This window comes from Gobio gobio (genome assembly GCF_949357685.1).
Source record: "Gobio gobio genome assembly, chromosome: 22".
Taxonomy (NCBI): Eukaryota; Metazoa; Chordata; class Actinopteri; order Cypriniformes; family Gobionidae; genus Gobio; species Gobio gobio.
This window is the reverse complement of record NC_137118.1, coordinates 25619346-25642853: the sequence shown is the minus strand read 5'-3', so window position 1 is coordinate 25642853 and position 23508 is coordinate 25619346. Positions and strand designations below refer to the sequence as shown.

At 39.0% G+C, this 23508-nt stretch overlaps 1 protein-coding gene across 1 annotated transcript in view; it reads left to right on the top strand.

Annotated features, from left to right (window-relative positions):
- The window catches only part of ror2 (receptor tyrosine kinase-like orphan receptor 2), a 114221-nt gene extending 90714 nt beyond the window's left edge, over positions 1-23507 (top strand). Inside the window, exons 3-9 of the mRNA XM_079804648.1 lie at positions 3007-3303; positions 5198-5225; positions 15182-15303; positions 17605-17907; positions 18190-18447; positions 18554-18759; positions 19606-23507. Coding sequence (XP_079660774.1) covers positions 3007-3303; positions 5198-5225; positions 15182-15303; positions 17605-17907; positions 18190-18447; positions 18554-18759; positions 19606-21030 — 2639 coding nt within the window. The 3' untranslated portion in view covers positions 21031-23507. The remainder of the gene's footprint in view (positions 1-3006; positions 3304-5197; positions 5226-15181; positions 15304-17604; positions 17908-18189; positions 18448-18553; positions 18760-19605) is intronic.
- The last annotated feature ends 1 nt before the right edge of the window (position 23508 follows it).

The window sequence follows — 23508 nt, the reverse complement described above, 5'->3', positions numbered from 1 at the left end:
GAATTATTTTAGCGACGGTATTCAAAATTTGATATTGTCAAAGTCCTACTTTGAAAGAAAGGTTCAGGTGTTTTATTAACTCCAGCCCAAAGCAGCACAACCTCTCTGCACATTTGGGAAGTACTGCTCTACCCAAAATTGAGTAGCTTTTTCAGGGTTTGTTTGCTACATTGCTGAGGTCTACAAATCATAGGTTCGCCAAAACAAACAAAACCCCTCCTGAGACGTTTCTTTCATCCGCAGTTGTCAGGATGGGACCACTCAACGGAAGATGTTTGTTTTGAACTGAAGCTGAAGTTGCTTAATCCAGATGTGCTTTCCTAGAGTTGAGTAGTTAATTTAAAATTCTGCCATGTAATGCAGGGGTCAGACCTTGACCGGTCTGCCCCTGTTTATCTTCTCCATTTGAAAACAAGACAAAAGCTTCAACTAAAACAAACACAAAAATGCTTACAAAAGTGTCATGATTCTTGGTCGGAAACCAGAAGCAGCTTCAAAGTGGCTCATGCAAACAGAATTGAGTCTGTTAATAAAGCAATATCACATGAGCCAGTTTTTTAGAATAGTACATAGAACATGTATGTAAATGGAAGAAGTATTTAAATAAGAAAAAAACAAGGAGCGTCGAAAGAACCTTGAAAGTAACACCAAAAATTTTGAATCTGCCAACCTAGTTATTAATTTGAGAATGTCACATTTTAACTAGCAATAATAGTTTCTGAGGAATTGTTGGAGTAAGAAGATGGCACAATTGTGTGATTATTGCATTTACACAGCGTTTCAATAAACATGTTAATATTGAATAACTTGCTTTTTAGAAACGGTGGACTCTTTCACAGACTGTGATAATGTGTTTCCACAGTTATTAACATTGTCATTGTCAAAAAAATTTACATTTCTAACACTATATTTTACCTTCACATCAAAAAACAAAAAAACTAGTTAACAGCTACAAGGCTGTTTCTAAGACAACAGCTGAGGAAATTATTATAAATTTGAATTTTTTTTTTCTCTATTTGATCAGTCTCTTTACATTTTGTTCCTCCTTTACAAAGTTTTGGAAATGCTATAATGGATTTTTTTTCTTTAGCTTTCGCAGCAAATTGAGATGCAACAATCAAATTGGCTGTAGTTTCCCTATTTCAAATTCAAGAACACTGTAAATGTGAATAGGGTCCATATTGCCAACAAATAAAGTTTCAAATGAAGCCACAGCAGAATCCCTGCAACACACACAGTGGAGTTTTCCTCATAAATGACTCAGATGACTTGAACAGATTGGTTGAGTGAATTATTCAGAGTTTTACCGCAAACTGAGAGCAGTACAAACTCAGCCACTAAGAGACACCGAAAACACTATTTTCATAAGCTGCTTGTGGAAATGAACACAGTGCCGCGCTTCACTCTGAAACACATTGCGAATGTGTTTGTTTCATTGGTAACACTTTACAATAAGGTTTCATTAGTTAACATTAAGGCCTGTACACACCGGGACGAATATCGCGGGCACGCTTATCGCCAGCATTTTTCGTGACATTTTTCGGCGCGTCTTGAGTGTTCACACCCAAGCGATTTTCACTGGCGATGCGCAGAGTGAACGTGCACATTCAGTAGATGCGCTCCCAGTACACAAGGTGGTGCTGTGACACTTTACGCCTCTGACACTCGCTTGTCACACAGAAGGAGAAGAGAGACAGTATTTACGTGCTTGCCAAAACCATAGACATATTATGTCTATGGCCAAAACCATTCACACACTTTTTGCTAACTGGCAAGCAGCATTAGCAGCTCATCTTCTTCTTTGTCTACTTACTACTTCTTCGTCGTATCAATGTGTGCTCGGCAAGACCGTTTTGTGCTTGAGCGCCACCAAGTCGTGTTTTACTGTCACTTCAGCAGCTCCAGGCACGTGAACAAAAGCGCTGATCTCATTGGTCGGCCAGTTTTTTACGCGCCGCGTCAAAATAAAAAAAACAGTTTTTGTTTAAATGACGCTTTTACGCCTGGCGTTTTGCACGTCGGTGTGAACACTCACATTGGCGCCCATTTTTTAGTCCCGAGGCGTTAAACGTCGGCGATAAACGCATGCGCATGCGAAAATTGTCCCGGTGTGAACAGGCCTTTATTGTATTAACTGATAGGAACTAACCATGAGCAGTACATTTGTTACTGTATTAGTTAATCTTTGTTAACGTTAGTTAATAAAAATACAGCTATTCATGGTTTGTTCATTAGTGCATTAATGTTAACATGATTTAAATAAAGTGTTAGTAAATGTTGAATGTAACATTAACAAAGATAAATAAATGCTTTATAAGTGTAGTTCATTATTAGTTCATGTTAACTAATGTAGTTAATTAATGTTAACTAATGAACCTTATTGTAAAGTGTTACCATTTAATTTATTTATCACAACTATGCAATTTGATTATCACACTAACACATTCGTTCAGCTTTGGATTTATTCCATTCTAAAAATGTTCATGTGTGAAAGTATGATGTAAAATGTATATTTGTATTTACTAAACTGCTTTTTTCTGCAGTAAAGAATGCCGCAAAATACCAGTAAATTGACTAGTGCAAATATTAGTAAACACACTCCTCCCATAAAGTTTGTGTCTGAAAGGGAAACTCCTACAAATGCATATGCAACAAGGTCTGCTGCAAAAATAACTGTATCCACACCTTTTTATTGCAAATTTTTCACTGGAAATAGTTTTTAATGGCAAAAGAGGGTTTACACTGACTCAAGCTGTTAGTAAATTTGGCCCTTAATTTGTAAAAAAAAAAAAAAACATTCTTTGAGACTTGAGTCTTGTGCTCTTTTCTTAGGCAGAAACCAACACATCAGTAAAAGTTTTAAATGGTTTCACTGTCTAAAGGTAGTGTCTGTCAGAGGCCTCTCATTGAGGATTTGGGGGGTTGATTTTCTTCTTAAGCCTGCATTGATGCTCAGGGTCCCCACCTTTGACCCCTCTAACAGCCTTCCTTGCCCTTTTCCCTCAGGTTATTTCCTGGAGTTTGTGGAGCCGCCGAACAATATAACTATAGTGCAGGGCCAGACGGCCACTTTACACTGCAAAGTAGCGGGCCACCCGCGGCCCAACATCCGCTGGCTGAAGAACGATGCCCCAGTGATGCCGGAGCAGGGCCGAATCTCCATCCGCAAGACAGAGGCTGGATCCAAGCTCCGCATTCAAGACCTGGACACCACCGACACCGGATACTACCAGTGTGTGGCATCAAATTCCATCAAGGTTATTTCGGCTACTGGAGTGCTCTATGTGCGACTGGGTAATGCAGGTAAATGATTGCTATTTTATTTTTTACTTCAATTTAATTTAAGTACTTAATTGAAGACCTTTAATCTGTGATCCAAACGAACTCCAAACAGTTCTGAAATGAATACCAAAATTACACTAGCAAAACATTACAAAAAGACATGGTCAAGACAAGATTTTATATTCATTGTTATTTAAGGGGGAATGAACTACAAGTCCCAGTAAGCATTGCGAATAATGCAATCATCAAATTCATTCTTTGAACAAATATATTTATAGTTGTATACAAATATATTTGTATACATGTATTGTATTCGCAACCGTTAATTCAGTAAAGACAAATTAAATTGATCAATAGTGACAGTAAAGACATTTATAACGTTGCAAAAGTTGTTCGTATAAATGCTGTTTTTTCTATAAATCAAAGATTTGAAAAAAATCACTGTTTCCACAAAAATATGAATCAGCACAACTGTTTTCATCATTGATAATAATCATAAATGTTTCTTGAGCATCAAATCAGCATATTAGAATGATTTCTGAAGGATCATGTGACACTGTAATAGAAGACTGTGATAATGCTGAATATTCAGCTTTGATTACAGGAATAAATTACATTTTTACTATATATTCACATAGAAAACAGCTAATTTAAACAATATTACTGTTTTTTACTGTATTTTATTGATCAAATAAATGCTAAATAACTGATTGGTGGAGCTCTCTTCAGGGTTATGGGTAGTGTAGTTTTTCCACCAGGATTCTGGCTATTAAATGATTTAAAAAATGCATTGAAATCACATTGACTTCCATAGGAGAATATTTCATTCTTTAAACATTGTAGAGAAACTGACAGCGTATAAACACTCTAAAAAAAAAAAAGGTTCTATATTGCACCAAAAATGGTTCTTGGCTCGTAATCATAGGGGAACCTTTTTTAGTGCTATATAGCACCAATTTTGGTGCTTCAGTGGTTCTTCAGCGGTTCTTCAGAGGTTCTTCACCGGTTCTTTGACTAAGGTGCTATATAGCACCTCTGAAGAACCGCTGAAGAACCACTGAAGCACCAAAATTGGTGCTATATAGCACTAAAAAAGGTTCCCCTATGATTACGAGCCTTTTTTTTAGAGTGAACCTTTCAAGAGAGACCCAGAGAGGAAATAAATTGGATTTTTACTTCCAGGACCCTACTGTTATCCTACTCTATAGGAAGAAGGCACAACTTTCCATTCATTGCAGATATTTGTTGGCCAAGTTTGTGCTTTTAATGCACAGTTATTTTTTGGAAATGATTGCCGTGAATGATGGTGTCACATGAACCCAGCTCAGTTAAATATACCTGTGTGGTATCCCAATATTAATTCCTCTCAGACTTTTATACCTTTTTAGTTCCTCACAGTCGGGTCTACAATCAGTGCGTTCTCTTCTGAACCCTCTGTATCGTTAGCTCTTGTGTTTTCTTTCCTGTTCACCTATTTTGGCTTGTTTGGGGAGTCCATTGATTTACAGGGCAAACTAAAACAGCACTGTTTTACAACCATATGTGCCAAATCTCACCCTGGCATCCCTGTATATTTATAGGAAAGCAGCAGCATAAATCTCAGTGTTCCTGCATTAGGACTCTTCTTAAGAAACAACTTCCCACTGTTTCCTTCTGAGGGGAAAAAAATCCCTTTTATGTGCGTACGGTAAATTCTCCACAAGGAGCACGTCCAATATTTCACATTATGCTTTTGACAGTTTTAGGAGCTTGCTTGCGCCGTGCCTCCTGCCTCTCTGTAAAGTATCTTGGCGTAATAACACTACAGCTTCTCTTGAGCTGAAACGGCAAATTAGGCTTTGTGAAAACAGCTGCTCCCAAAGGGAAGATCATGTTAAGACGCTTGTCCGTAATTCCTCCTATCTGTGTTTTACAGGACAGCCCCCAACGAATGGAGAAGATCAGTAAGTACTACTTGTATCTCATCTTTTTTGAAAATGCATACTTACGAATGGCCATACATTTTAATGCATTTAAAAAAAAATCTTCTCAAAATGAAACAGATGTTGGCAGGACTTTGAGGTGGATCACATTGTTTAAAAAGCTGAGTCAGCACATTTCTGCTTGAAATTTATCAGATCTCTTTGCAAATGTGTGAACTGAAGCTTGAGAAGATAGAAAAACAGTTTTGTGTTTAGTTTAAAGCTCTTTGCTCGCTGTCAAAATATGGTAAAATGGATGATCTACGCAAGTCTCTTGTTTTTACTCTTTCTCTTACTCTCACTCTATTTACTTTGACATGACAATAAGCTTTGGTTAATTAGTGGAAATAAAAGCATGACCTGCTTTTCCAAAAAGAACAAAAACACAGAGTTTTATCCTGGCATGAACCAGTATCTGACTTAACTTCCCTAAGAGCCGAAGAGATCTCTGGCAGCCACCTTCGGTTGGGGAAATTTTGTGGCAGGTCCTAATGTTTCCTTTTCCAGGTTAAATAAATGGTACAATGCCTGTGGGGATGTTTCCAGGGCGGTGCTCGTGTTAATAGGATTCAGCCTTCATTCCCACAAACTGACATACTGTAGATCAATGCTGTAAAGGTGCAGCCACATTTACCTTTGTTCGAAGTATTTTCGCAGACAAAAGCCAGTCAATAGGATTTCAATAGTAATACACGCAATCTGGAGTTTCATCTGGTGTGAGGGTAAAAGATTTCTCCATGCAGATGTTGGCTGACCGTGTTGACCAACAGTTGGCTGGTTTGAAAGTGACTTTCGTGTAAGCAATGCTTTGTACATCACTACACTATAGACAATGACCTTTTTTGGCTCACTAAAAATCTCGCTAATGTGACCACACTTTAAGTTACCGGTAAGCACAACTTTGTGTAATTGAACGTCTTCTTGCACTGATGTGCCAAACCTGAATGTCTTTCTTTTGTCCATGGAACACAAAAGGAGATATTTCTAAAAATTTTCCATGTGTTTTTTATAGGGCTGCCCCTAATAGTCGACTAACCGCGAAGAATCCGCTCACTCTAATGTTAACCTAGATAAATGTGTGCTATTATTAGGCGCATATCTGTTTGTGTGGAGAGCGCACTTTCTGCATGACATACAGGTGCCGATGCGATCACTTGCATTTAACTTAAAGTACTCCGTCATTTTTGGTCATACAGTTAAGAGTAATGCTGCAAACTGTAAAGGGTCTACTTTTATTTCTGTAAAATCACAACAACAACAAAACGTGCTTTTGTAAAATAATGAAAACAACCAGGATGTGCTTTCTGCAGTCCTGGTCTCAGTGAACTTGAACGTCACAAAAATGAACCGAAACTCAGTGTATATTTGCTTGAAATGTCTACTATTAAATGAACAAAAAGGTGGAAAACAAATATTCTCAGATAATGTTATTCGTATGAAACGTGATTACAGACGCATCCACTTTACTGTGGAGTCAGCATCGTTGACTTCATCTCTGCAGCCATAAACACACATTATCAATGAATACAATTTTTTATACTGTTGTTCTGAGGTCAACTGATGACGTTTGTGTGGTTTTTACATTCAAAAACATCATAATGAATAAGTAATAGGCTATTTTCTACCCTGGTTTTGAGGCTCTCCGAAGAAACGCTCGGTTCTGATGGGAAGTCTTTGAAGTAAACGCCCACGGTTAGGATTGGATAAGATTTGCATATTTAATGAGCTTCAGCTCCCCGCAGTACATGTGGGAATTGTTTTGAAAGCATGTGGAGAAACGCTCACAGGACTCACAAAATGTCTTTATCAAACAAACACAATGATTCATGTCTCATCCACCCGCGAAGCGAACAAACGCACAATGTCTTAGGCATGTGAGCTGGAAACGGTATGTTTATAGCGTCAGTGGGCGGCTTGAGGCAGATCGATATGATATCTACATATTCTGAGATCTCTCTCTCGTTTTCTGTGCCTGGTGTAAATAAAAGCTTTTCTTTGACTAACAAGGAAGTTTTCAACTCCAAAACGGACAGGATATTCTTATATCACAATTAACTTTTATATATCAAAGGCTCAAAGGAAAGTTGATTTCTCAATTATGTCAGCACAGGCTTTACAAACAGACTTTACGATATGGATTCGACAGCACTGCGACAAACAGTGAGTAACAGTGTTCATTAATGCCTGATCTGTGATCAGTGATTTCTGATGTGTAGCTAATCATTCAAGTTCACTCAGACTTTCTAGATCGTTTAATGATCGCCGTCTTGATGCCCTAAGCAATGCATCAGTGAATATGCTGCACAAAGCTCTTACTGTATTCATGTCTATGTTGTGTTTGCTGTTAGTAGTGGTGAAAGCATTTTGTGAGAGAAAACGCGTTGCAATGAGGAGATCCCTGCATTCACGCGATCAACAGACTGCCTGTACTCAATGCTCACCACTGCAGCTTTTCATGTGATAGGAATAGATCATAAAATAATGCTATAATCCACACTTTGACGATACGTTCATCTCGACGGCTGTAATGGTACATTATATGTGTTACAAAGGTGACTGGGACTGTTTATTCAGAACTCTGATACAAATAAGCTTGCGCTAACAGCACAGCGCTCTCAACAACTCAGTACGTTACAATAAATGTAGCGGACCCCGTCCAAATGATGGCTTGACTTTACTGATGTTACAGGAGTTTATTGAAACCGTTTATCTCCAAAAATCACCGTAAGAGCTGAACAAAAAACAAAGAAGTGCGCATAAACACCTCGTACACAAACTCTCTCTCCATTGCATTATCAATAACTAACAATACAGCGAAATACACAAACATACTCATTACAAAGGACAGTAAACAAGCACATACACACCTATTGTCTTTTCAGGGGGTGCTAAACAAACTATAAACTTTAAATCTGTTTAAACCCACTGAATGATGAACCGCAAGCTCTCACGAGCACTGCCTCTTTTTTCATATCGCTCCGTAGACTGCAACACCCGTCAAAATAAAAGTCCCTACTTATTTACACAGATAATACAGACCTAAAACCTATTTAAACGCACAGAAATGTAAAAAAATTACACAAAAACAAATTATAAGATATATTACAAAGAAGTCTGTTATACAATAAAACTTCCTCCAGCTCTCCGTGGTTCACCAGTGCCCAGTCAGTCTCTCTCTCTCATGCCTAAAGTGCCTCGCTAAACCACGCCCCCTCCGCAACATAATCTAACACTCATTTCAAATGCAAAGATGTCATATGCAGTAAAAGACAACAATACCCAAACACTGTAAAAGGTTTAGCCACAAACTCAACTGACTGGCTTTTCTTTTTTTGATTGTCTCGTCAGACCTTAGAACTGCACATGATTTATAAGCGTCTACAACTTTTGAGCTCCTAACTACTGAACTCCTTCCCACAAATTGATCATAGATCAAGTGCAAACAATAAGTGCAACCATAATCAGCAGCATACTAAATATTCTCAACATTCAAAGTGCAAATAGAGAATACATTTTTCTTCAAGCATGATACAGAGCTAAGAGATGGTTATCTACACAGATAGTTTTCATAATGGGAGATATTTGCATGCCTCAGGGAGTTAAATACTATAGATTTGAGTGAGGTACAGACCATAATTGAATATACAGTACAAATGGACCACTTTTTTGAGTAATTTTTGGCGCTCTATACTATATGTGCCAGGTGGTTTCAGTGATCTGATCACAAAAGGTTTTAGACCCCATTTTCATCTGTATTTAGCACTGACCACTTGAGTTCTGATCACAAAAAACGTGTGTTAAAGTTTGGCGGAAATGGGATCTGGCCCCTCAGATGAGATGAGAGCTTCAGTAAGATGTGTGGGCCCTCGGCAGGTAGAAGTAGTTTGGTGGTGAAATTTGCAGTGTTTGTCTTCCTTCAGTTCCCAGTACTGCATATGTAGCTCTCTCTCCCGAGTAGACAACACATCCTCTGTTCCTGTCCAGTGGTTAGATCCAGACTCTAGTGAAGTGAGTTTCAGCAGACGCCTTGGCATTAGCCTAATCCTTAATGTTAACTCTTCTTGCTGCGCCGACCGGTTCAAAACAAATGTTTTTATCAGGAATACAGTGCTTGTCCAACTGTTAAGCTAAAAATGATTCCTGGCTGTACTGCCAAAAAACCTATTACATGTTTTATTCCCTGTGCAATTTCTTTGAACTTACCTTGTCTTAAGGTCCTGAGATACTCAGCAAAGTTCTTTTTCGTTCTTCACTTATAGGGGTTGTAAAGTTGTTTGAAATACCTGAGCAGCAGTTTACTGTTAGCGGACATCCCAAAGCAGTCCACATTTAGATGAATATGTAAATATGTGCTGTGCACGTTCCTCTTAATAACAAAATCATTTGAAAATGAGAAAACCGCAGTTAAAAAAGCATCTGATCATAGCCATGTGGAAGTTTGAACAATCGAACAATCCAATGCTCTCCATTGACTTTGCGTTGCGTGAGGCTGCCTCCTTGTCATTTCGGACTTATATCAGCTTTTAGACATTGTTCTGTTTTTTGTTATATGTGACAAAGTGTACAGCAAACAAGCCAAACAAAACCCAGAACCAAAAACCCAGAAGTTTTTATAAGCTGTTGACCCAAAAACAAGCATTTAAGGACAAAAAAAGTGGATACAGGCAATTGAGACAGAGCGTGACACTGAGAACTACACCCACTAGAGGGGAACGTAATCAGCGTATGTTAAATATAATATATAAAACTGACATTTGACTTCCACTTTTATCTCCTTAAACACTTGTTTTTTTGGGGTCGACACCTTATAAACAGGTATTCATGTGTTTTTTAGCTTGTTTGCTGTACACCCTGTAACATATCAGCTTTTAGACATTGTTCTGTTTTTTGTTAGGTTACAGGGTGTACAGCAAACAAGCTAAAAAACACATGAATACCTGTTTATAAGCTTTCGACCCAAAAAAAACAAGCGTTTAAGGAGATAAAAGTGGATGCAGGCAATAAGACGTGAAGCATCAGCAGGAAGAATGGGTACATTTTGAGATCCTGACACTCAGTATGCTTCAATATGCCTATGTGTGCAGTAAACATCACAAGTCAAATATCCAAATGTCAGTTTTATATATTTATTATATTTCCTGTCGCTGATTACGTTCCCCTCTAGTTAAACATGTGCCGGTAAACGGTAATACGATATACCGCAATAATGAACATGCAAATATTGTTATCGTGGGCACTTCAAAATACCGTGAATAATTATTTATTACGAATTATTCAGATTTTTTGAATGAATTTTAAGAATACTTTACCATCAACCGTTTTAAATGAAAAACACGTCAAAGAGGAACGCACTGATGTAAATAGACCGTGCATGAGCCGAGCACATGGCGGAATGAGGAGACGCGCTGAAGTGCACATTCATTCTTTGACAGCAGAGGGCGCTGACGGAACAGCAGAAATGCAGCCGTTTCCCCAGTAATCACATAACCTAATACATAATACTTAAAGACTTAAGGCTATTCATTTTCAAACTTGCATTTTATATTTTAATCTGGACTAAATTACATGCCCTAGATATTGTTTGAATATGTTCTGACTGTTGTTCAATCACACACTCTACAAGGCTCCAGTATTTAACATTAGTTCCTTCATTAACAAACTGACAATGAAAAATACTTCTAAAGCATGTATTAATCTTAGTTAAATGTACATTTCAGCATACCTATTGTTCTTTATAATTCTTTTGCACTTTAATCTGTTTTAAATATTTGTTTACTTTATACATTTTTGTGTGTTGCTTTATTGTATTTAAATGTTTGGTTCTTTTGTTATAAGAAAGTGATTTAACCTGTTATAGTATGACAACACTTTTTTTGCACTTTATTTCAATATCGTGATAATACCGTATACCGTGATGAAAGCTTCAGCAATTAATCGGAACATGAAAATTTGATACCGGCACATGCCTACCTCTAGTGGGTGTAGTTCTCAGTGTCACGCTCTGTCTTAATTGCCTGTATCCACTTTTTTGTCCTTAAATTCTTGTTTTTTGGGTCAACAGCTTATAAAAACTTCTGGGTTTTTGGTTCTGGGTTTTGTTTAGCTTGTTTGCTGTACACTTTGTCACATATCAGCTTTTAGACATTGTTCTGTTTTTTGTTATAAGTCATAAATGACAAGGAGGCCGCTTCACGCAACGCAAAGTCAATGGAGACCGTTGGATTGTCCCGGTGGGCGTGGTAAGTTATGACGCGTGTCACTCTGTCTCTATGGTAGTTCGAAGATGTTTACCAGTCAGTGAACTTTCTCAGAAATTTTGTTTGAAATGACATCACACCAGTTCATTCTAGTATTTTGGGGTTGATGGTCCAAGGCTGCATTTGTTCTGTGGGACAGCAAGGATAATCGGTAATAAGAGCCATTAAAGAAGATTATCCAAGTAGAAGAGCATATATTTCATAAAGGTATTGTTTTCGTCTTCATAAGTGGTTACAGATGAGCACAAATCTCCAGTTGTGTTGCTTATAATTTGACAGCCTCATTGTCTCCCACACTGATAAATGTTGAGTGTATGTGAGGTGGGTCAGGATGTTGTTCAAACTTAGTGTGACTTCAAGAAAATAAAACTTCTAATCAAAACTTATGTCCAGTTGTTGTAAACTTTGAACCGGTTACAAAGAACAGCCCTTAGGGAAGTAATGCTTTGCATTTATGTTTTTTTTTCTCCTTGAAATATTTTCAACAACAAAAAAAGTAGTAAGTAAATCTGAATCTTGTTAGGCCCGAGTCCCTAAACATTTGCTTGAGAGAAAATTCCTTGCTCCATCCAAACTGCGGTGAAATTGTAACCATATGTGATATTGGAGGCTGGACGTAGCAGAAGTTTGGGGCATTGATGGGTACGCTGGCAACGTGCCACAGATGGAGCAAAATGAAGAGTGAATAGTGCAAAATTCCTTCAGAGAGCAGTTATTTTATACACTACATCCATTCACAGGTCGCACCATAGGAATTTTAAGAGCAATTTTATAACAGTTTGACAAATATCAGAGAACTTTGAGTGTCAAACCCCGAAGACTGATAAGTTTGTTTCTGATCATGTTGCATATGGGCCAGGTTAGGACATTTTCAGAAAATTGTTTGCCATATCACTAAACTCCTATAAATTAGTGAGATGTTGGAGAAAATGTATTTTCCTGTAGTTCTGGATTGGTAATGGATCAGTACTGTTTGCATAGCATGAGGCAACATGAAGGCATTGTAGACGCCCTCTCGACGTGAAAGGCGTTGCAGAAGGACTGTGCTTCCTTCTAAAATACATTCTTCAGGCCAAATTCTAAGGTAGCATTATATGTATCCTTCACACATTTCATTGAGCTCTGTGAAAAAAATCTAAGATGGTGAATGAAGCAAGAGAAATATCGATTATTCATACTACCGTTCATGAGCTTGTGGAAATTAATACTTTTATTCAGCAAGGATGCATTCAATTGATCAAAAGTGACAGTAAGGCAGTTTACATTGTTACAAATATTACATTTTATATAAATATTATTGTTTTAAACTTCACCAAAGATTACATCATGGTTTTCACAAAAATATGAAGCAGTGCGACACTGATACTCAGAAATGTGTCTTGAGCATCAAATCCGCATATTAGAATGATTTCTGAAGGATCGTGTGACACTGAACACTGGAGTAATAATGCTGAATATTCAGCTTTGATCACTGGAATAAATTCAGGGTTTCTGCGGGTCTTCAAAAGTCCTAATTTGACTTTCTACAATTTAAGGCCTTAAAAAATGTCTTAAGCCGGGTGCACACTGTGCGATTTTGGCCACGATTTGGCCGTCTGAGACCAATTTTGCAAATCCTAAAAGATTCCTCTGATCCTAGGCTAAAATTTAAAGTGTTTCATCGTTAGTTTGACATGTTCAACGGCAGCCGATTTAATGACCGCTCTGATCAAATTTTACCTGGCAGTGTCAGAAGATTTGGTGCAAAGTCCTGCAGTGTGACTTCTACGACGACCGTCAAATTATCTTCGTTTTTCAAGACAAATTATAACAGAAATGAGCGCTAGAGATTTCTTTGTAGCCACCATTTCAACCCTGCGTGTAATGCAGCTCACTGTCACCGAACGCATCATTGATTGATGATAAAAAACTCCGGACGAGTTTTCTTGCGTACGTCCGTTTTTATCGGGCATTGACTATCGTCTGACATTTAATGACAACTTGGATCTTACAATGTGACATGGCTTACAGTGGGGATCATGTTCGTACAGTATGACAAGGAACAAACGTAAAGGATTATTATTAATCGCACAGTGCACCCAGCTTTAAATTGGAACAGAAAGTCTTACATTTAATATCATGGCATTCAGTTAGGGCCCTATAATTTCCGTGATACGGAAAACGGTTACGGAATCGCAAATAGCAACAAAATAACTACAGAATCACCAAAATGCGAGAGTGATACTGCATTAATTTCACGATTGATAGTGGATAAAAGTATACATAATGTATGATGTACTGGCGGTAACAAGGTTGCGCTGTTGATAAGGCTCAATGTCATTTAGAGAACATATTGATGTGTTACGTTCCCTTCAATTTATTCCTTAAATGTTCTTTAATAGGTCTTAAAAAGGTCTTAAATTTACCTTCACAAAACCTGCAGAGACCCTGAAATTACATTTTAAAATATATTACAATAGAAAAGTTATAATATTTCACAACATTACTGTTTTTACTCTATTTTTTATCAAATAAATGCAGCTTTGGTGAGCCTTCTTTCAAAAATATTATAAAATATTAGAGACCCCAAACTTTGCAGGTGCAGGTATTTAAAGCACACTTTACTTTTGGAATTTTCAGTGTGAACACTGATCAGACTATTTATACTACAAAACAGCGCAGAATAGTGCATAAGTACACTATTCAAGATGCACCTTTAGTTTTGTTACAACTGTTTTAACGACACACCAGAGTTTCTGCTTGTGTTGCGTTTGCTCCATGTCCATCACATACCAGGTTCCATTTCAGCTAGGATTCTGCCTTAGAAGGTAGACGGCAGACACAGTTTTGGACCAGAGCCTTGCATAGTATCATATTTTAGCTCTGGAAAGCATTGCTGTTGTGTGTTGTCAGTTCATTGTGAGACTAAAACAAATGTGTCTGTTGTGGAGACCCAAAAAAAACCTTTAGGCATCAAGTTCAGAAGCCTTCAGAATCCAATTCCAAGCAGTTCCTGAGTCATCACATAAAGCCATTTCTGTTTTGCCAGAATAGACCACTTTTATCCAGTTGGTAACTGCATAAACAGCAGAGGTGGATATCCTGAGCAGCAAATCTTAGTGATTTTGGTCACTTAAAATTCAGATTATGATGAGAGAAACAGCAAAGCCCAAAAGTAGCATAATAAACAACCATTGAAACTTCTTCAGAAGTGCTCCAATCATAACACTCAAACCGCAGTCCACAGTGACTAGACTTCTGTATCGCTTTGGCTCTACGTGAGCACCTAGATTTCAGGATCCATGAACAAGAGGTCATGAGATGCACAGGCTCACTAGAGAGTCCCTTAATGCTCATTACTGTGGCCTCTTTGCTGAGGTCAGCAGGATATTAGTTTAACATCAGTATTAGAAGGGTTGCAGATCGGTCAGTCTGGATGGAAATATCATTACTCTCATGTCTCATCCCTGAAAAATGATGAACAAGATAAAATGATGGCATACACCAAATATAGACCTTGTAGTGTTAAATTGTCATAAACACATGGTATTGTGATAAGTAAGGTGTCTGAAGTTGTCCTGTGTGGGCCTTATTCTACAACGTACCACTTTATTAGCTGAGATGTCTTACTAAATATCAGCTGTGTGCCATTCAGGCAAGTTTTCATCTTGGTCATCATCACTGTCTTTCATTTTCTTCTAGAACGCATGAGAAGGGCTTCTGCCAGCCGTACAGAGGCATTGCGTGCGCACGCTTCATAGGAAACAGGAGTATCTACGTGGAGTCTCTGCAAATGCAGGGAGAAAGTGAAAACCGCATCACTGGTAAGCATTGCTGTCTTGAAACCAGCGCTATGAACATGAACACAGTTTATTAGCACACATATCATGATAACGCTGCACGATATTGGAAATAAATTGACATAGCGATATTTTGTTTTTCGGCAATATATTGTGAAGTGAAAAAAGTACAGTAGGTTTCACTATATGACTTGAATAGCTCTTTGGAAAGAATGAATCTTTCTAGAATGATTCTTTTGAACTGGTTCATTCATGTGAATTCAGTTATTATTGTCTTGTGGATTATATGTAAACATCTATTATGTAAAACAGCTTATTCAGGTTACTTTTTATTGTCCTTCTAATTTCTTTATATTTACATATTGTGTAAACTTATGAGCAGAACTGTAAATGCGCTACTGGTTTCAGAGTGAAGGCACTGTGTTAATTTACACATGCATTTCACAGCGTCTCAGAATGGCTTGATTCACTGTAAATGAACCAGGTCGTTCTGAGATTCTGAAAAGCTGAATCATGGACTATTTGCATGTAAAAATGATATGCTTCACTCTGAAACCGCTAGCACATATATTTACTTTATTAAATTGACAATCGCACTAAGCCTTAGGGGTGTTCGTTATATGTTGTCTACGATAATATCGTGATTGTTCTTTTAATAATGTGCGATCTGACATTATCGAGTATATCCCTCACTTTACAAAAACACACCTAGAGAGTGCACTTGCAGTAGGTTAGACAAGTGCACTTGCACATTTAGAGTGCACGCTTTCACTGCTTGATTTAGTCTATTAAAATGCTTTTAGAATGCCCTCAATATTCAAGACAAGGGGCAAAATACCTCTATGTCTTTTATATTTATATAATTTAATATAGTTAATATCACATGAAGAGTGCCATTTTTTTTCTCCAAATATCAGCATGTTTACAATAATGTGTGTATTGATTTTATACAACAGTTCAATAAACAAGACGTTAATATTAAGTGATTAAGTTTTGGGTCTCTGAATGAATGAGACGTTTAAATTAATCGGTTGATGACTCGCTCATTTAGACAGTCAAATGATTCGTTCCTGAATGAATCAGCCGTTTGAATGAATCAGTAGAAACTCAATGACTCGCTTATTAGCAGTGAATTTCACATTTAAAGTATCTTTTCATGTTTTAAATAATTCAAATAATATTCAACGTTTTATGTTTAAAACATCACAACATTATTTATTTATTTTATTTATTATATAAATGCATTCATGTCCCTCTGGGCTGCATTAAACAGTCTGTGTAAATACATCTATATGTTACTTCAGATGGAGCTTCTGTTTCCTCTGCATTGCAAAGATGCATTTTGCTGATACTGATTTCATTGTGTTTTATTATTCAAATTGAATTTATTGATTAAAGAAACACGCCGACTTTTTGGGACTTTAGTTTATTCACCGTATCCCCCAGAGTTAGATAAGTCCATACATACCATTCTCATCTCCGTGCGTGCCATAACTCTGTCTGACGCACCCACCGATAGCCTTAGCACAAAGACTGGAGGTAAACGGCTCCAGCTGCTCAATAAGAGACAAAGTAACGGCAACATTTTCCTATTTACATGTTGTGATGTGTATAGTTACATCGTGTACTAAGACCGACGGAAAATGAAAAGTTGCAAATTTCTAGACCGATATGGCTAGGAACTATTCTCTCATTCCTGCGTAATATTCAAGGAACTTTGCTGCCGTACCATGGGTGCAGCAGGCGCAATGATATTATGCCGTGCCTGAAAATAGTCCCCACCATGCTCTCTGTGCAAGCAGGTTGTCACGTTGGTTATGTTGACGGAAGTTAGCCTATTTTCAGGCGCTGCGTAATATCATTGTGCCGCGGCACCCATGGTACGGCACAAAGTTCCTTGATTATTACGCAGGAATGAGAATATAGTAAGCTAAAGTCCCAAAAAGTCGGCGTGTTCCTTTAAATGTAAGAATCGGGCACAAAATATGATGCATGCATGTAATTAGGTTAAAAAATGGCTTTATACAGGTAAAATGCCCATAAAGGTAAAAATCAATTGAAACTTGGTGATGTCACTGCTGCGAACTGACCACCACACAGAATATGAAGAATATCAAAAACTTTAGGAGCTGTCCACGGCAGTCCTAAACCTGCAAAGCTACCAACACAATAAACACACTTGACAAAATAGTGTCTGATTATCCCAGAAAATATTGAGATATTTTTGTCAATATCGATATATTGAATATTTATTCCAATATATTGTGCAGCCCTATCATACATTCTGATTTTCTGATTATTTATCATTCCTGTGTTGTTCTCCAGCGGCCTTCACAATGATTGGCACCTCTACCCAGCTATCAGACCAGTGCTCTGAATTTGCCATCCCGTCTTTCTGCTATTACGTCTTCCCATTATGCGAGGAGGGCACCAGAGGTCCACGACGGCGCCAGCTCTGCCGAGATGAGTGCGAGGCTTTGGAGAATGACTTGTGCAATGCGGAGTACACCATCGCACGCTCCAACCCTCTGATCCTCATGCAGCTCGAACTGCCCGTGTGCAACCTGCTTCCCCACCCCGGCTCACCTGAAGCTGCCAGCTGCATTCGCATCGGCCTGCCGCCGCAATGTAGGTTGACATGACTGAACTCTAAAACAGAATTTCAAAAAATTCAGAGCCAGGGAAAACTCAAGGGAGGATAAATAATAGCATGAGATCTAATGTAACTGGCTCCCAAGCAGCACCCTCAAAGAGCAACAACAATTTAAGCAAGAGGGCCCTCTTGTGGTGCATCTAAAATTTCTTGGGGTTGTGTTAGTCTATAACTCAATGAAAATTTCAATGACTCTGATTTGCATTTACTCACTGTTCTGAGAGAAAATAACTACTAATTTTCAATCCTTGTTAAAGATTCACCCCCAAATCACAGCTGTTACAATGGAAGTGGCGCCAACTACAAAGGCACGGTCAGTGTGACAAAATCAGGCTACCAGTGCCAGCCCTGGAGTACACAATATCCACACAGTCATCATCTGACCCCTGTCGAGTACCCCGAACTCAGAGGAGGGCACAACTTCTGCAGGAACCCTGGAGGGCAAATGGAGAGCCCTTGGTGTTTCACCTTGGACCCTAATGTTAGAGTGGATGTCTGTGACATCCAGCCCTGCAGTGAGTACAACCTTATGACCCTCTTGGTGTGCAGAAAAACAACCGATTTGTGATTCCAGTGAATTTAAGAAATATTAAACGTTTTCGGTTTCTGTTTTGTTTCCAGAGCCTCCAGAGAAAATGAAAAAGGAGATCCTGTACATCTTGATCCCCAGTATAGCCACCCCTCTTGTTATTGCCTGCTTATTCTTCTTGATCTGCATGTGCCGCAACAAACAAAAGGAGTCTGTTGACAGCCCTACTCGCCGACAACTCACTGCCTCACCGAGTCAAGAAATGGAGCTGCCCCTGCTTAATCAGCACAAGCATCAGGTAATCTTCCATCATTTTAGCTTTTGAAAGTCGTAACCATCATAATGTATTCAGAATCTGCAAACGATCTGGAATGTAAGATTATATATCGTATCTGATGAATAACTTGTTGTTTATGAGTGAATGCACACAAATTGTCAAAGGTTTGAATGTTACAGTGTTATGTTATTATTACATTAACCCATTTATTCATTAAAAAATCAAGAAATTCTTTGAAATGTATCAAAAATTGTATTTGAAAAATATATCATTATGTGAAAGCTATAATACATAATCTGAGAATTAGCATTATTTAAATAAATTCCTGTCAAAAACAGTGCAACTTTATAAAAACGCACAAATTAATTATCTAACAAAACATCAATATTACCTTGAGATGTTTTTACAAAAAATTAATTAATTTTACTTTCATAAACTTTCACTTTCAGATGAAATTTTTTTTTTTTTTTTTATTATGCTGCAATGGTTTATTTATAGCTGTGCATATTCATGTTTATTAACAAAGTTTAGTTCCAAAAGTGTGTGTGAGATATGGGAAAGGGGCTAAATATTTTACAAAAACTCATGGATGTAAAGGAAAAAAGTGTACCTTTTTAAGTGGTTATGTCTTAGAATAAAAAAAAAAACCGATTTAAAAAATATATTTTTTTAAATTATTGTTGTGTATTTTGATAGTCATGGCTCAAGTTTGGTTCCTGTATTAAAACCCATACCGAGAATTCTGTATCTCTTCTGTGTCAAAACAGACCTGAATGCTTTGAAGATTGATTTCATTTGCCAATCAATTTTGACATTACATCAGATGTGTAACTGGCTAAATAATGGCTTATTTTCTTCTATTTCTAGGCAAAGCTCAGAGAACTCAACCTTTCTGCGGTTCGATTCATGGAAGAGCTTGGAGAGGACCGCTTTGGAAAGGTCTACAAAGGGCACCTCTATGGTACAGCTCCAGGTGAACAGACCCAGGTGGTGGCTATAAAGACGGTCAAAGACAAGGACGAGGGACCTCTACGGGAAGAGTTCCGCCACGAGGCGATGCTTCGGTCCCGCCTGCAGCACCCCAATATTGTTTGCCTGTTGGGTGTGATAACTAAAGAACAGCCCATGAGCATGATCTTCAGCTATTCAGGGCAAGGTGATCTCCACGAGTTCCTAGTCATGCGATCCCCTCACTCCGACGTTGGCAGCTCTGATGACGACAAGACAGTCAAATCCACCCTGGAGCAGGCCGACTTCCTACATATCGTCACACAAATAGCCGCCGGAATGGAGTACCTTTCCAGCCACCACGTGGTACACAAGGATCTGGCTGCTCGTAACATCCTGGTTTGCGATAAGCTCAATGTTAAGATCCTGGACCTTGGGCTGTTCAGAGAGGTCTACTCTGCCGACTACTACAAGCTAATGGGCGCCAATCCCTTCCCAATCCGCTGGATGTCCCCGGAAGCCATACTGTACGGCAAGCTCTCCACCGATTCAGACATCTGGGCCTACGGCGTGGTGCTGTGGGAGATATTCAGCTATGGCCTTCAGCCGTACTGCGGCTATTCGAACCAGGACGTGATTGAGATGGTACGCAATAGACAAGTACTTTCCTGCCCAGATGACTGTCCAGCCTGGATTTACACACTGATGTTAGAGTGCTGGAATGAGTTCCCCGCGCGAAGGCCCCGTTTCAAAGACATTCATGCACGGTTGCGCACCTGGGAGAGCTTGTCCAACTACAACAGCTCGGTGCAGACCTCAGGGGCGAGCAACACCACTCAAACCAGCTCCCTCAGCACAAGCCCTGTCAGTAACATCAGCAACGCCCGCTATGTTAGTCCCAAAAAGTCTTCCCCTTTTCCTCAGCCTCAGTTTGTATCCATGAAGGGCCAGATGCGCCCAATGGTGCCTCCCCAACTCTACATCCCAGTCAACGGCTACCAGCCAATGCCGGCCTATCCGTACCTGCAGAACTTCTACCCCATGCAGATCCCCATGCAGATGCCTCCACAGCAGCTGCACCCGCAGATGGTCGCCAAGGCTGGATCGCACCACAGCGGCAGCGGCTCCACCAGCACCGGCTATGTGACCACAGCGCCCTCCAATGGATCTGGCACGGAGAAGGCCGCCCTTATGAATGAAGACCTGAAGGCAACAGAGGAGGATTTCGCTGATGGGGCATCTCAAAATGGTCTGCACGAGGACCTATCTGTTCCAGAGACAGAGCTCCTGGGGGACAATGACAGCCCGCAGACAGAGATGAATGGCATCAATTCAGAAGCATAGACAATCTTTTTTTATTAGATGAGAAGAGTAATTCTCTGCAATGTCATTTTTCTTCTTTTTTTTTATCAGTTGTACAGGTTTTAAAAAGTGAAGGGAACCAGTAAGTGACACATGGACATGGTGTTATTTATGGGTTTTTAGTTTTATCAGCAGCCACTGATGGACGGACACATCATGCTGTTGGGGATATTTTTATAAGAGATTTCAGCTTCACCAATGAGCTGCAGTTTTCGTAGTCTATGAAGAAGAATCCAGCTTTCAGCCCTTCTGCTTCGGGTTCGGTAGCAGACATGACACAACAATGGATCTTGTTGGTTTGGGTGTTTTAGTCGAATTGTTGCAAAGCTATTCAGAAGAATGCATGTTCTTACGGTTACTGTGCAACTCGAAACACCATTTCAGGATGTTTGTGGGTAGCATTCATTAATGTAACCACGTCATAGTTGGTAGTGTCGTCGAGAACAAGACTTTGAGTATTTTACTTCATTAATTGAGCCTTAAAGCTCCACAGGAGAAAATGGATTTGCTTGAGGGCATTGGTGTGCATGATGAAAACCTCATCGTGGATTGGACTATATAAGACGTGTATGTGCAAAGACAAACCATTTGTCCTTTTTTAGAAGTTGCTTTTATAAAACATTGAATTCCTGTTGTAAAGATTTGTAATTTATGCCATTGATTTTCTTGAAGATTTGTAATATTCTTTGTCGCAGGTTTTGCTTAACCAGTAGTATTACTTTGAAGTCATACCGACCCGCAACTTTCTTTCTACCCAGATGTTATTAACAAACATTAACCATATATTTTGTTCATCCAGGCACGTGGAGAATCCAATAAAGTAATCCATAATATGAAATTACTCGTGGGGTTTTCTCAAAACCATTGCTTTGATATTGTAATTAAAATAGCACATTCATTTATTTTATAAGGCTCATGAACTTCGCGAAAGTAACTAAGTGAGAGTTGTGTGCAGGTTCATGTTAACCAATGACTGTAAAGTAGGTGTTTTTATCTCATGCCACTTCCCAAGAAAGGCGGGCCCAAAATAATAACTGATATATTCTCCACTTTTTGGCACACAATCTGCAAATCATTTACACTTGCATGACGAGATGTCAACAGGTTGTTGCTCCACGCACGATGAACTGACTTGCATCAGCAATGCACGGAATGCCTACCAACTTCACGCGGCGCCAAGCCTCCGTGCAAACAGCGGAACGCGACGGAAAAGAGAATTCACGCCGGACGAGCAGAAAGACACTAATTACTGGCTCAAACGGAATCGTAATAACGAAGCTGCGAAGAGGTCTCGCCAGCGCAAGAGGATGGAGGAACATCTTTTGGAGACTCGTGCCGTCGAGCTTCAACGGGAAAACGACAAATTAAAGGCTGCGCTCTCTGCCGTTCATCTTCACAGCACTGGTCAAAATAACCCAGTGGACGCTGCCTTCGGGTACCCCGTTGGACTGCCAAATGATGGTTATCCGCGCGGTTTACCCGTTCCTACAACTGTGTTGCCGCTTTGCCAATTGTCTGCTTGTTGCGGATCAATATGTCCTCAAACAAATCATTTAAGTTCGGCTTTCGATTTGAACGCTGCCTATAATAGCACGAAATCGCCGCGCATCAGTTTATTGGATGGTTATTATCCAATGGGCAGGTACAGTAACGGGACAAATGCGTGCGTCAACGGGGCTTACACGAGGAACAGAAGTTTTGCGAATGGAAATGACTCCATGATTGGGCTGCCAGACCACAGAAGTGCATCGGTCAACCTGTCGCGCACGCAACGCTGTTACAATCCTAAAAGCTCGTCTTCTGCAATGGCACAGAATTGCGCGCGACAGGCTGCACCTCTCGGAGCCGCGCGTGAATGTGCAACGCAAACACGTGCAGTTGAACGAACTTGCCAAAAACTAGCGACCAATCCGTCAGTTCTGCTTCCACACAAACTGCGCTACAAAGTTGGTAACGCAAGTTTCGCGACCACGTGCTTTTCACCTTAATGGAAACGTTCATGCTACATTTTCCTCATTACAAATGTGTTCCTGACTGTTATATAAAAAGACTGTCATTTTTTTTAATTATTGCTTTTGTATAATTGGTCACTTTTAAATCAAGAGAAGATCACTCACCTTGCACTGTGAATCTTTAGTCATAATACCTCTTAAAATAAAAGGTGTTGTTTATGCACAAGTGGGTGCTTTGGTGTGTGTGTTATGCTTTGACCATTGCTAAAAAACACTTTATTTTAAGGTGTCATTGTTACAATGTAATTATATATTTAAGTACTGAGTAATATTAATTAACAACATGTACTTACTATAGGGTTAGGTTGATGCATAATTTACTGTTATTACTATGGTAAATACATGTAACATGCGTAACAAGGACACTGTAAAATAAACTGTTACCATTTTTCTTTTAACATCAAAACTTTTGCAATGTACAAAAAATGTATTAAATATATTTGTAAAA